Source organism: Patiria miniata, unplaced genomic scaffold (genome assembly GCF_015706575.1).
Source record: "Patiria miniata isolate m_02_andy unplaced genomic scaffold, ASM1570657v1 HiC_scaffold_20, whole genome shotgun sequence".
Classification (NCBI taxonomy): domain Eukaryota; kingdom Metazoa; phylum Echinodermata; class Asteroidea; order Valvatida; family Asterinidae; genus Patiria; species Patiria miniata.
In genome coordinates, this window is record NW_024037059.1 from 36,846,098 (window position 1) to 36,860,696 (window position 14,599).

Genomic DNA, 14,599 nt, shown 5'->3' on the forward strand with positions numbered 1-14,599 from the left:
AGCACACCTCAAATTTGGAGAACTGCCATTGCATAGCTAGCTAGCTCACGTGGGACACACCACCATTGGCACAGCGTTCAGGAGGTCCTGTTTGAATCCCACTTCTGCCACCTTTCTTTGTTGAACTGAAAATGTTGACCACTTTACGTTTTTTCTTATATTTGAATAGTCCAACATGACTGGAGAGGAATTGCAGCGTAACCAGGAGCAGATCGCCATCGTGGAAGATGCTTACAAGCAACTCCTGGTAGGTCCAATCAAATTATCGTTTCTTATTTTTGGTCCAGTTTTCTGCTGTGGAAGGTTTCTTGACTGACTCAGACATAGGCAATGACAACGTTTATGACGGAACATCTATGCACCAGATGTATTTTCTTTGCTGTGAATTTTATTTTGTAAAACTCCCTAAATGTTATATTCACTTGTTTAGATCTTATTTGTAAATGCACACACACACCTACATTTTCCTAGTATCAGGGTTCCCACAGTCATGGAAATATCCTTGAAAATCCTGGAAGTGGAAGCTATTACATAAAGTGGTGAAAAAGGCATGGAATTTTGTTAGCAGAGACATGGAACGTTGATATTCCAAGAAAAAAAGTCAAGGAATCCTGCACAAACCGTACGTGATGATGCGTAATATTTGGCTGTGGCAGTCTTCCAGTTTGTATTCCAGTTTAAATACTATACTTCCTCTTCATGCATGTATGCTTTATACTACTTGCGTGTTAAGCGCACCATTGTGATGCTTTTGCGGTGCTGAGTGGTCTTGTGCCAAATGGGAAGGCTGAAAGGGCTGAAAATTTTTAAATAAGCTCATTAGATGCCAAAAAGAAACAGCCTAGGCATTGGTCATGGAAAACTCTAATATTGTTCTGGATTAGTCATGGAATGCCATTTTAAGATTTCTGGGGGAACCCTGAACCTTATACAATGTATGGGAACCTTATACAATGTATAACATTTCCTAATGAGTTACTATCTCCCACCACCAGGAAATGGCCGTCAAGCGCGTGCGGGACATTGAGATCCTCCTGGACTTTGTCCAGCTGGCCACCAAGGAGATGATGTGGATGAACCAGCTGGAGGACGAACACGCCAACCGAGACTGGAGCGCCAAGAACCTCAACATTGCCGAACTAGAGAAACACTACAAGGTTAGTATAAAGTTGTTAGTAAAGTCGTTGGATTTGTCCCCTGAATTCATCCGGTCCCAACCCTGGCAAGCATGGTCAAGCCATTGCAGAGGCAGGGGTCGCTAGATGAAAAAAATGCGGTCTGAGAAAGATTGACAGCGCTACCCAGGAGATTCCAAACCTAGTCTCAAATTTAGCCACTATCATTGTTTGTCCCCTGTAACTTGCTGAAGCCGCCACGGCGGTAGATGTAGTTGTCCACCAGATGAAACAAATCTGGTCTTGGGAACTTTGGCAGCATTACCTGGAAAATTCCCAGTCTTGTCTCAATTCGAGCCACCATCTTTGTTTGTCCCTTGTAACTTATTGAAAATGTCAAGGTGGTGGAGATCGCTGTCAACAAGATGAGATAAATCCGGTCTTGGGAAGTTTGGCAGCGCTACCTGGGAAATTCCCAGTCTAGTCTCAATTGGAGCCACCATCTTTGTTCGTCCCTTGTATCTTATTGAAGCCGTCAAGGTGGTACAGATCACTGTCAACAAGATGAGACAAATCCGGTCTTGGGAAGTTTGGCAGCGCTACCCAGGAAATTCCCTGTCTAGTCTCAAGTCGAGCCACCATAGTTGTTTATCCCCTTTTACTTGTTTAACCTTAGTTGCTGCCTGTTGAACTCGATTGGGTTATAACTCCTTTAAATCTGTTTTTTTTCCCCTGTTCCCCAGACACTGATGCGAGAGATCCAGGGACGTGAGCGCCAGTTCACGTCGGTTCAGAACCACGGGGACCGTCTGATGGTGGAGAACCACCCTGCCAAGCCTTGCATTTCAGTGAGACCCCACCCCCTCCCTTCCTTCCCCCCCTGCCAAAGCTTTGTGACCCATTTTGTGTATCAAGTCCACCTAGACCATTTATACATCGCTCTAAAACCATCTTTGCAAAAACAAAGACGAATCAGAATTTTGGACGTTACGGCAATGATATGTGACGGGAATTTGTCAATTCGAACACATTTCAACTCTGGCAAATTTTGCTGGGAATGTTAATGTTTTAAAATGAATATATATATATATATTAAATATCCCACCTATTTCTGTGTTAAATAGTTCAATTATCTTTATTGCGTAAGATCCCAAAACTTCACGACAAAATTACTTGAACTCCCGTTTAAAAAAAAGAACATTTGACTCCAAAGTTCTGTTCTAGAACCAGTCCAGAACATCCCAGAAACTAGTATCTCTGGTCGAGTCCTGACTCTTTTATTGATCTATTTCTTTCTCTCTGTCTTTCCTTTGGTAATTTCCCTCCAACCCCTTTTCTCCACCTTGCTCTTTTTTGCGACCCAGGACCATATGTCTGCCATGCAGTCCCAGTGGAACACTGTGACCCAGCTGGCCAACTCGCTGGAGACGCACCTCAAGTATGCCGCCGAGTACTTCCAGGTAAACCCTCAAGCTCCACCCCCAGTCCATCCAAACCCCACCCTCAACATTCCCCCCCCCCTCAACCTCCCCCCATTGGGGTAGAAGGGATAAGCAGTTAAATCTGACACATAACAGTCATTGAACAACACTTGCCCATTGCCATGCAAGGGGTTAAACAATTTGTGTTTTCAATCCACCACATATTCGCATTCAACCCCACCCATGCCCCACCCATGCCCCACCCATGCCCCACCCATGCCCTACCCATGCCCCACCCATGCCCCACCCATGCCCCACCCATGCCCCACCCATGCCCCACCCATGCCCCACCCATGCCCCAACCTTGCCCCATCCTTGCCCCAACCAGATATGGGCTTTATCACTCCAGCCCCACCCAGGGGGAGAGATAAAGGAACTATCATACACACCGGCCAGCTTTAACCCTGGGGTGCCTGACAAATACCCACACACACCCGTCATCCCCACCACATTTTTTCAAGAGATACCCATACATGTATATTTGTCAAACATCAAGATTTGTTTTCCAGTCTGTATTTCAAACATCATTACATCCATTTTATAAAAAAATTGTGTAAGATTGTTGTCCATATGACCCCTTATGTGAAGCCAGTATGTAAAGGTTATCCCTTTCAACTGAGGACATCAAACAAATACCTAAAATAAAAATAACTCTGAGGACCTAAGCCTAAGTCCTCAGTTATTTTTGTAATACAAACCTTATGGGACATGTCAACCCTGAGGACCTCAGCTTTTGTGCACAAATCTTATTTGGTATGAGCCCAAGTCCTCAGTAGTTTTTACTACCAACCCAATACAAGAGATGTTAAGGCCTAGTCCTCAAACAAACCATATGGGAGATGTCAACTTTGAGGAGCCAAGCCCAAGTCCTCAGTTGTTGTATACAACCTTATGGGACATGTCAACTCTGAGGACCTGAGTCCAAGGCTTCAGTAGTTTTTTGTGTAGAAACCTTATGGGACATGTCAACTCTGAGGACCTACATGTAAGCCCAAGTCCTCAGTTTCTGTGCACAAACCTTATGGGACGAGTCAACTCTCAGGACAAAAGAAGGAAATAGTATGACTCCTCGGTAGTACTTTAGAGCCAACTTGTTTCTTCTAGAATTTAGTACTTAGAAATGTTTATACCACAAATGAGCAAATACAACTTTTGTCAGTGCTATACAATCCAAACACAGTTGGGTACAAGAACCCACATACATAGGGTGCAGGATTCGAACATGCGATTATTTTACACGGAACTTCATAGCAAGGGGGCCGAAAGATTGAAGTTAAAATAAATTGGTTTACTTTTTGAGAGAAAAAAAAAACAAGAAAAGGAACAATGCTCCACAGTTCTATGCTTGTACTCATCAAGCCCTACTACCAACTTTCACAAGCTTTTTAAACCTTCTGTTGAAAACTGCTGAACTGGCGTTTTTCATTTTTGATAAATTTGAGTTTTAATTTCCAAAAACCAAGTTTGGCTTACTAATGCTGTGGATCAAATATGATTTTTTTTCACCAGACACCTGCTTTGCTTAATTCGCTGGTTAATGTGAATGTGCAGTGTACACCCTTTGCAAACATACCCTAGCTCACCAGCACACTACAATGAACAAATGACACCCCCTTTCCTATTTTTTACTCTAGAGTTCTTTACATTAGTGTTTTTCATAATCCTGATAATGGGAGAATTTGACACGATCTTTATTGTCTCATATTAGTTAGCACTACTCATTTGTACAATACTTCCAAAATTTCATTGTCTGAATAGTCACAAAAGCTTGAAAATGCTCATTTTTTTATTTACTAGACATTGTTAAGTCACCGTACATTTTGATTAGGTCGGGGTTCTATTTTTCCTCAAAGCCAGATGCGTTTAGTAGATGTTTAATACCTAACTGGACCTGTTGTTTTTTTAACACGTGTGGTAACAGTGTTCAATGGTCTGCTTATTCACACTCCCACCTGTTTGTCATCCCATGCTGCATTTATTATGCAAATGATATGCGACACTCACAAACACTCAAAACCTATTAACTGGTCCCTCATGTTTCGCATGAAATATTAACGCAGTAACTCAAAAACAACTTAATTTTTCCCTTAAAAAAAAGCTTGCATAAATCTTAGAACAGTATTTTGCATGATCTGACATTTTAACAGTTAATTCCAGTCATATGGGGGTTTTGGATTGCTATGAATACAGTTGAAGAGCTGTGATTGGACTTTATCGTGATTAGGCCTAATAAGCATAAATTTGCATATTCACCAAATGGCTGGTGTTGGCGCACTGAATAAATAACATTCTCACTCCCCCCCCCCCCAAAAAAAATGAACACTATATGGTCTGTGAAGTTATTCAAAAGTAGAAAGTTTTCTACCCGTGCAGGTTTTCTAATGTCTTAATGCGGTATTGCTAACTAAACTGAACATTTATTGATAATCACAATAAGAAAATTCAGGTTTAATACTTCGATATAGGTGTTTTTTTTTTAAATGTACAATACAGTTTGTTGAGTGCAGCATTTTGCACCGTCCTAAGTTGCAGGCATTTCACATACATGTACTTCATTATTAGAAAAGGTCACCCCATTTTTTGCTTGTAACTTGAAAAAACTCTGTCAAATGATAAAAGGAAAAGAGTTTTCCAGTTGTGCATAAATTATTTTGACTTGTCCCCCGAAATAGCTAGGTACCGGTATGCTAAAAAGAGGTATGCTAAGCGCAGCACACAAGAAGTTTGAACAGAGACTTTTAAAAATGTTATCTTCTCTGAACACTTTGCAGCAACGATGCCAAAACCAAATACAAGCTAGTTGTAGAAATATTCAGTAAAATAGTTCATCAAGCTTTTTCAGTTCCGGATGATAGAAGGGAAGAACGAAACGATCCATCTTTGACTTGAACATATCTTTGCCATTTTTTGGTATACTTGCATGAAATCTGTGGTCTCCTCAGGATGAATGTTTTTTTTGTGCATGATGTTGTCTTATATGTAGAAAATGTTGCATGATATCGTATGTCTTTCGGTGTGCTCTTGGGAAAAAAAAAAACGGCGACGCACGGTGTGTACATGTGTGCATGACATCTCGAGGAAACGAAAACGACCAACTTTTGTCAAATGGCGTGTCTACTGTTTCCTCTCTGATTCGGTGCTGTCTGAGTCTTGTAACCCTGCATGCCCAACCTGACGTCATTCCGTATTTTGTATCGATATCCCCCCGTCTTTCGTTTCCGTACCTTTATTGTTCGTGGAATTCCTTTGGCACACCATATCCACAACCCACCCACGAAATCTCTGTGCGGTTTGCTCGGTAAACCCCCCATCCGTGTTGTCTTTGCATGGTAAGTGGTTCCTGTAATAATGCTGTAAAATGTATATATCCCTAAGCCACAGTTAATTTTTCCTTTTTGATATGTATGTGTATCTTTCATTAGTCCATATATTGTATTCAGTTATTCCATGGTTAATCTTTCCATGATGGTGAAGGCATTTTTTTTTTGAATTCGTGATTTTTTTTTGTGTCAGTATATCCAGATCATTTTTCTTCCTTCGTTCATTTTATGACGTACTAATCCATGTCGCTATTATTAACTGAACTCATTCCTGCGAAACCGATGGGATCATCCATTTCCAGACCTATCATCTTTATACCATTATGATTTGAAAAGAGGGGACAAAAAATCGGGAGTTGTTTACTGTGAAATTGCGCCTTTAAAAACTTTTAGGGAAAAAAAAAGTGTAAAATCTTGCTTGTGGTTTCGGCAGCACTAAGCCAAAAAAGGGACATTTTCATATGAAAAACAGGTCCAGTTGGTAATTGCAGAATGAGATCAGCTCTTTTTTTTTTATAATCTGGCTCTGTCAATATGTCTCAGGTGTGTTTTCACTCTTTAGAAAGAAAAGAAAAAACAAAAAGTCAGTGGAGCCCAGTCAAAAATGTATTGTGACTTGACAATGTAAACTGCACGTAGTAATCATACACAATAGCGATCATGGTAGTACTAGTTGTATAATAGGCATTTACAAATTGGTTTAGTCCCAAAAACGTAATTCGAAATATGGGTTTTAAGCGTATCATAATTAAACCCTTTTTTTTTGTAAATGACCGCAGAAATTTTCAAGTTGGACGATTTTGGTTGCTTTTTGTCCAATTCTTAAACTTGGTCCTGTTCACATTTTGTGAGCGCAACAATAATGTTTAAGTTAATTTCCCTAAATTCTACATTTTATACAAGATTTTTTTTTTTTAGAAAGATTATCCAAACAACTTAAACCCGTTAAACTCCTTACTAGTATTAAATTCAGTACTAACTTAATGATGCACATTAACCTTTTTGTAAAGTTCAACCCAAAAAAGTATACTGAAAAGATCCAGAGATAAAAAAAGGCTTTCTGATAAATTAGAGGAAGTTATAATTAAATATGAATTTTAAACAAAATCTTAAATGTTTAAAACAGACGGGCTCGCAAGACGATACTTTGCACAAGTGGGTTCTTTGTCTTCTTTTTGCAGTACTTTTACGACGTGAAAGAGTTTGAGCAGTGGATGGCCCGACAGCAAGAAATTCTGGTCTCCGCATTGGACAAGAAAGAAATGTCACAAGCGGAGACACAGCAAATGCTCCAAGAAATAACGGTGAGTAGTGAATTTTTTTAAATTTTTTTTTTTAATTTGATTCAAACGAGGGTTATCATACAGGAGAAAGGAAAAAGTTGTCGACCCAAAAAGTGGATCATTGCAGTTGTTCTGTTAGGCCAAAAAAAAAAGTCTCCGGTTTCTGGTATGGAGCTTGTCCAAAAAGTGGTTCGGCGACGCGGCTTTTTTTTTTTTTTTACCTGACTTTTTTGCTTCAAATGTCGGCTGATGACTGCAAATGGTGCCCGACTAAACTTAGTGCAAATATATGGGAGTCCAGAGAGGCCACATAAAGCTTATTCTCGATCATAACCCCATCTAAAAACACGTTAAAATTGTGCAGCAGCAGGATTCCAGTCAAACCAGTGAGTTTGGTGGTTTTGAGACATCATCTTTCAATGAAAAAAAAACCATTTTCATTTTGCCGACGCGCATGGCTACGGCGACGCGCGCGCATACCAGAAACCGGAGACTTTTTTTTTTTGGCCTTAGGAGGGAGGTTTTTCTTACTGTTAGAACTTGCAGACTCTGGGGAAAAAAATTGAGCACATGTTTCTTTTTTTTCCAAGACATTACACGGAAGGTCCCTGTTTTGTTTGGGAAAAATCTATTTTAAAATTGAATAGATCATTCGTTAATAGCATTAAAAAAGTTATGAACTTTCCAAATTTAAAATTGAATAAAAAATTTGATGCAGGCTAGATTTTCAATTTTTTTTTTTAATTCAGCTTTTGAATTAGGAGCGGGACCCTCCTTAAATTCAGCTGTGAATTTGACTCGAGTCTGACTTAAGTCGATATCCACACTGCCATCACAACCCAGTTCAGAATTCCATCATCAATGTCATGCCAAAACTTAACCGAGAACCAGCCAAAAGCAGTGAACACACCACATTAATTTGTTTTTTCACTGGTATCCTGTTTTTTTTTATCGAAGAAAAAAACCTTACCGGCGTCCAGCGCCTTTTGTGCTCTACATCAATGACACAGAATCATCTTTTCATATCTCTTTTTCACTGACACTAGCTAAAATTTTTTTCATGTATTTGTTTTTTCTTGTGTGTTTCCCAACAGATAATGAAACAAAGATTAGAAGAGTATCAGTTGATCTTGCGTGATCTCGCTCAGAGAAGCAGGCACGTTGTGCACCTCAAAAAGCGACGCCAGCGCCTCACCGAACCAATCCCAGTCATCGCTGTGTGCGATTACCCTGGTATTGATGTAAGTACATGAAAATCTTTGGTTTTTTATTATTTTTACTGGTATTTTTATTATTATTAAAAAAAAATTTTTTTTTTAAATTTTTTTTTTAAATTTAAATATTTTTTTTTGTCTGCGCCTTGCTCATCCCTCTAGAGGGCGATAGTCATGAGTTTGTACCGAGTTTAAATTCTTGAGTGGAAAATATGTCATGAGAACCTCACATTTGTCAATGAAATCTTTCCTCTATTAGTATGCTAAGGAAAATAGAGAAACATCGATTAAAACTCTTCTTTTGGGTTATTCATTCGTTTATTGGTCAATTGGAACAGATTTTCATTGATCTATTTACCATGTATATTCATATTTTTTGAAAATTAGTATCAAAAGCTTTGGGTGAAGTTGTGCAAAGTTTGTATGAATATTTTATGAATAGCTTTTTATGAAAATAAAACAGTCTGTTTGAAAATATTCTGAATAGCTTGTATGAAAATATGAATAACTTGCATGAAAATGTTTTGAAGATTTTTTTATTGAAAGATTCTGAATAGCTTGTATGAAAATATTAATAGCTTGTATAAAAATATTAATAATATTCAGCCAAAATTGATTCTGAAATGGTTTGAAGGAAGTTTACAGTTGTAAATTTTTATCTGAATTCCTGTTTTACAGTTGAATGTGGTAAAAGGCGAGGAGTACATGTTGCTTGACAACAGCAATCGGACCAAGTGGCGGGTGGTCAATCGGGCCGGAATGGAGGGGAACGTACCAGGGGTATGCTTCCTCATTCCGCCCCCAAACAACGAGGCGGTAGACCACGCCCTACAGTAAGTACAATAATCCATTACCCGGAAATTACATGGGAAAAAAAAGCTAGCCAGAGTATTGAAAAAAAAAACCACCAATATACCAACTCCTTCAAAAAAGGTAACATTGCTTCCTAATTGTTCGTATTCTCTGTCACAGTGTCAGTTCATTTATGGTTACATTTGATGAAACTGTTTTGCATATGATGACTTCTGAATTTGCATTGATTCATTTCATTCATGCAGACTTGAGGCACAGTTCAAGCATTTAGTTGATCTCTGGAGCTCAACGCACACAAGAATGCAGCAATGGATCCAGCACCTTAGTCAGAGCCGTAGCCAGAGGCAGTCCACACAGAGCATTGACTCTGTCGGACGAACGGCGACTACGGTCCAACATACCCAACAAGTGCCTCAGCAACAGCAGATTGTACAGAGTACGCAAAATGGTCAGGAGCTTCACACGAGATCAACCTCGGCCCGTCGCGTTGTGACTTCCAGAAAGGAGACCACGGAAGATGGTCAGACGTTCATTACGGAGGAGATAACGGAGCAAATGCCAGACGGGGAGACTCACCGGACGGTTACGACCAGGAAAATCCGGACCCAGGAGGTTTATCCGGATGAGATTCCTCAGCGAGCCCCCCTGGAAAGGATGGCTGCGCCAGAGATCCACACTCACCGGACGGTCACGCTGAAGCAGCACACCTTGGGTCACGAGAGCCGAGCACCCCAGATGGCTCCGGATCGGAGCGGCACCTTCCCCCAGGCCAAACGCCATGCCATGCTGCAGCAATTCCAGGAGAACACGGAGCAGATGAGACTGGAAGAAGAGAGGAGGCAGCAGCAGGAGCAGCAGGAGCAGCAGCAGCAAGCCGCTGAGATGGACCTGGAGCGGCGGATGGTCCAAGAAGAGCATCAACGACGGGAGCGTCTAGAGATGGAGCGAAGAGAGGAAATCAGGGTGATGCAAGAGCAGATGGAAGCCGAACGACAGCGAGCCGAACGGACCCGACTGGAGCGGCACCAGCTAGCAGAACAGGCCGAACGGCAGCAAGCAGAACGGATTGCCTATGAGCAGCAGCGAGCTGAGCAGCTAGCCCTCGAGAGGCAACAGGAAGAAGAGAGGAGGCTTGCTGAACAGATGGCTCTAGAGAGGCTGGACTTTGAGATGGCTGTCGCTCAACAGGCCGAGCAGTCGGAGAGGGAGAGTGCCGAGCACATTGCAGCCAAGCGGCGCAAGTTGGATGAGGTGGCCCAGCTGACAGCAAGGCAGAGGCTCGGGGAAGAGATAACCGCCGCCGGGATGCAGTACGAGCGTTTAGTAGCGCAGCAAGCCGCTGTGGCTGCCCAACAGCGACGGCAGCGCCAAGCGCAGCAACCCAGACAACCAGAAGTTGCTGAAAGCATCTCGCCGCATCAGGTGCGTGCCTCAACGCCCCGCGGGATTGAGAGCCGCTTACACCAACTAGAAGACCTCACTGACCAGTTCCAGTCCTCCAGGCCAGAACCAAGACATGATACTCCGAGACGCTCCGAACTGGAACTGATGCAGCAGGAAGCCCGAGAAAGACTCCAGCATCAGCAAGTAACAAGAAACCAATACGTAACATCTGAGCAAGTGTCGACGCAGTACACGCAAAGACAAGAGGACCAGCGTGAAGTTATAAGAGAGCAACAGCGTGCTCATATGATTGAAGACGTAGATACAAGTCAGATAGGGCAATTGGACCTTGTCTCTCAGGAATTGGCCAGGGAGGTTGAGAGCTGTAACCAACTCATTGATGAAATGAGCAATGCATCTCAAGGTAGAGTTCTGATCATTTTTTGTTTGTTTGTTGAGTTGCTTTGCCTTTGATAATGGGACACTGTGAATTTAAACAGGCGGTAACTCAAGGTTTGACTGGAGTTTTATGGGGCGCCTCATGGTTCAACTGCTTTTTTAATTTTGCTGTCTTCCAGATATAAACCATCCCAAAAAATAACAATATCTTCACGTTGTTACTTGTAAAATTTGTGATTTTTTTTCACAGTTTGAAATGCTACTTTCATTTTCTATTTTCTTTACTGAGTGTTTAAATACCATCTCTTTCAAGTGTAATTTCAGGTTGTCACCCAATGACAAAAGTCTATTTCTGTTTTTTTTTTTAAGCCTCGATTTCTTCAGAAGACATGCAAATAGTTGAAACGGTCATGCTAGACATCGATTCATTCCTCAGAAGGCTGTACAAAGCTGAGGAAAGACTCCAATCCATGGTTGAAACACCCCTCCCTCACACAATGGAAGAAGCCAGGGTACTACATAGTGATTTTCAGGTGCCTTTTCATATTTTGTTTCCCATTAACTGAAATTTCGATTTGTGAATTGAGGAACCGTTTATGTTGATTTGTGATTTAATTGTGACTAGACTTGTGATTTAGTTGTAATTGACTTATGACTGGACTTGTGATTTACTTGTGACTGGACTTGTGATTTAGTTGTAATTGACTTATGACTGGACTTGTGATTTAGTTGTAATTGACTTATGACTGGACTTGTGACTAGACTTGCGATTTACCATACAAATATTAAGTTTCTATTAGCGATTTACCACACAAATGTTAAGTTTCTATTAGCGATTTACCACACAAAGGTTAAGTTTCTATTAGCGATTTACCACACAAATGTTAAGTTTCTATTAGCGATTTACCACACAAAGGTTAAGTTTCTATTAGCGATTTACCACACAAATGTTAAGTTTCTATTAGCGATTTACCACACAAAGGTTAAGTTTCTATTAGCTATTTACCACACAAATGTTAAGTTTCTATTAGCGATTTACCACACAAAGGTTAAGTTTCTATTAGCGATTTACCACACAAAGGTTAAGTTTCTATTAGCGATTTACCACACAAATGTTAAGTTTCTATTAGCGATTTACCACACAAAGGTTAAGTTTCTATTAGCTATTTACCACACAAATGTTAAGTTTCTATTAGCGATTTACCACACAAAGGTTAAGTTTCTATTAGCGATTTACCACACAAATGTTAAGTTTCTATTAGCGATTTACCACACAAATGTTAAGTTTCTATTAGCGATTTACCACACAAATGTTAAGTTTCTATTAGCGATTTACCACACAAAGGTTAAGTTTCTATTAGCGATTTACCACACAAATGTTAAGTTTCTATTAGCGATTTACCACACAAATGTTAAGTTTCTATTAGCGATTTACCACACAAATGTTAAGTTTCTATTAGCGATTTACCACACAAATGTTAAGTTTCTATTAGCGATTTACCACACAAAGGTTAAGTTTCTATTAGCGATTTACCACACAAATGTTAAGTTTCTATTAGCGATTTACCACACAAATGTTAAGTTTCTATTAGCGATTTACCACACAAATGTTAAGTTTCTATTAGTGATCGTGTGTGTATTGCCTGTTTTTTGCCGCAGACATTCCATTACGATCTGGCCGAGCTGCAGCCGGTTTACGACCGGATCAGCGACGCCGTTTCCCACATTCTCCAGGAGCGGGAAGGCCAGTATCCAAAACTGGCCGAAAAATTCCACATTCTAAACGAAAAGTGGGACAGCCTAGTCCGTCATTCCAACGCGTGCTCCGAGAGGTAGGCCTGTCTGTTGGTCTGTTCGTTCCACATTTGTTTATTTGTTTGTTTGGAATCATTTTTTTTCCAGCTAATAGGCTTGTTTTTACCCAACCAGTTGTTATTATTATTATTATTGGGTTGAGGTTTGTACTATCTCTAGTTCAGAATCGGTTGAATTTTGAAATTGCCTTATTTCTTGTAAAAGATTGTCTTTGTTATGTCTTGATTTTGCTGTGATTTTTGTCTGTCCTTCAAATGAATATTGTAATCAAGAAGTAGACATTTGATTGCTTTAGAATATTGTTGAATAAATGTGAAATATTGAAGAGATAGAGAAAAAGACTGTTTTACATATTAATTAACTTTAAGAAGAGGGTCAGTATTTTGAAGCTGATTTTTTTTTTTATGGTTGCATAACAGAGTTGCACTGGTAACCGACATAGTGCATACACTGCACAGAGCACGCGAAGTGGTTACCAGCTGTGAAAAAGTCCTGACCTTACATGGCAGGATGCCCGGTGATATGGATAAACATCAGGACCACTTGGACAAAATACAGGTAAGACCCTCTTTATTCATTGTACAGGGCCAGGGAAAAAGTGTGTGTAGCCATATGACAGGGAATGAAATGCGCATATCAGGCTGCTTGGAATTGTGGGTAAATGGGCTTCTTGGGTTGCATGGAATTGTGGGTAAATATGCATATTTGTATAGAATCGTTGGTAAAAATGAATATTAAGTTGTGTTGAATTCTGGGTAAATCTACATATTTGGTTGTATGGAATTGTGGGTATATACACACATGCATGTGTATGGCTTGTATGGAATTATAGGTAAAAATGTTAAATATGCAAATTGGGTTATGTGGAAGTAGGTAAAAATGAAATCTGGGTTTCGTAGAATTGTTGGTAAAATGCCATGTGGGTTTTGTGGACTTGTGGGTGAATGTACAAATTGGGTTGTGTGAAATCGAGGGTACTTAAATCAACCATGACAAAACCATTATAATCCTGCCTACAGCTAAAAACGTCATGGTTAAATGTTTTTGTTCTTCGTTGCAGGGTTTACAAAGAACACTTCCGCCATTCCAGCCCGTGGTGGACAAGCTCAATGACGAAATGGCGCGGGTGCGCAGTCTATCCAAGACCACGCCCACCCACCAGGACGTCCAGAGGCTGGAGAGCGAGGTGCATGGCATCATGGGAAGGTGGGAGGATGTCTGCACGCAGACGCACGAACGGTGAGAACTCGAGCCCTTGTGCATGGTCCTGTGAGGGCGCTATCACTTTCGTGTCACACTCATCAGATCTTGAAGAAATGCCAACATTTGCACTTTTGGGTTAGAGAAACGTTCGCTGGGAAGTTTGGGACATCTTCAGTAAATTGTTTTGAAAGATGTTAGCAGCTTTAAAAGGAAAGATTGAAAAAATCTTTGTTTTTCAAGTTAAACACCATTTTTGTTTGTCTTAATATCCAAATTACTTAGGTTCCTTTTGAATGTTGGTTTCAGCTTGTACAGGCGCAAGACCTTTTTATGCATTAATGTCCATGTTTATTCAAAGTATATCTACATGTATAGCTCAATTTTGTCATGGGGGACTCAAAAGTAGAAATTGGAGCAATGTTTAGGATTTTTCTAAAAAGATTAAGGTAGGAACATGCTGTCTTGCTCTTAGTTTTGCTGCAGATGCAGTGTCAAAGAGTTAGCAAAATGCTTTAAGTTTTACAGTCTTTATTGAGAGTTTGAATTTTGATTTTGATTTAATTTTGTCTTTTT

The 14,599-nt window shown here is 40.3% G+C and overlaps 1 protein-coding gene across 1 annotated transcript in view; it reads left to right on the plus strand.

The window, feature by feature from the left end:
• LOC119728943 overlaps positions 1-14,599 on the plus strand; it is a 288,712-nt gene that overhangs the window by 65,914 nt on the left and 208,199 nt on the right. Inside the window, exons 15-26 of the mRNA XM_038201391.1 lie at positions 170-247; positions 996-1,157; positions 1,859-1,963; positions 2,480-2,575; positions 7,098-7,220; positions 8,294-8,440; positions 9,092-9,246; positions 9,472-11,033; positions 11,378-11,541; positions 12,668-12,840; positions 13,243-13,381; positions 13,884-14,062. Coding sequence (XP_038057319.1) covers positions 170-247; positions 996-1,157; positions 1,859-1,963; positions 2,480-2,575; positions 7,098-7,220; positions 8,294-8,440; positions 9,092-9,246; positions 9,472-11,033; positions 11,378-11,541; positions 12,668-12,840; positions 13,243-13,381; positions 13,884-14,062 — 3,083 coding nt within the window. The remainder of the gene's footprint in view (positions 1-169; positions 248-995; positions 1,158-1,858; positions 1,964-2,479; positions 2,576-7,097; positions 7,221-8,293; positions 8,441-9,091; positions 9,247-9,471; positions 11,034-11,377; positions 11,542-12,667; positions 12,841-13,242; positions 13,382-13,883; positions 14,063-14,599) is intronic.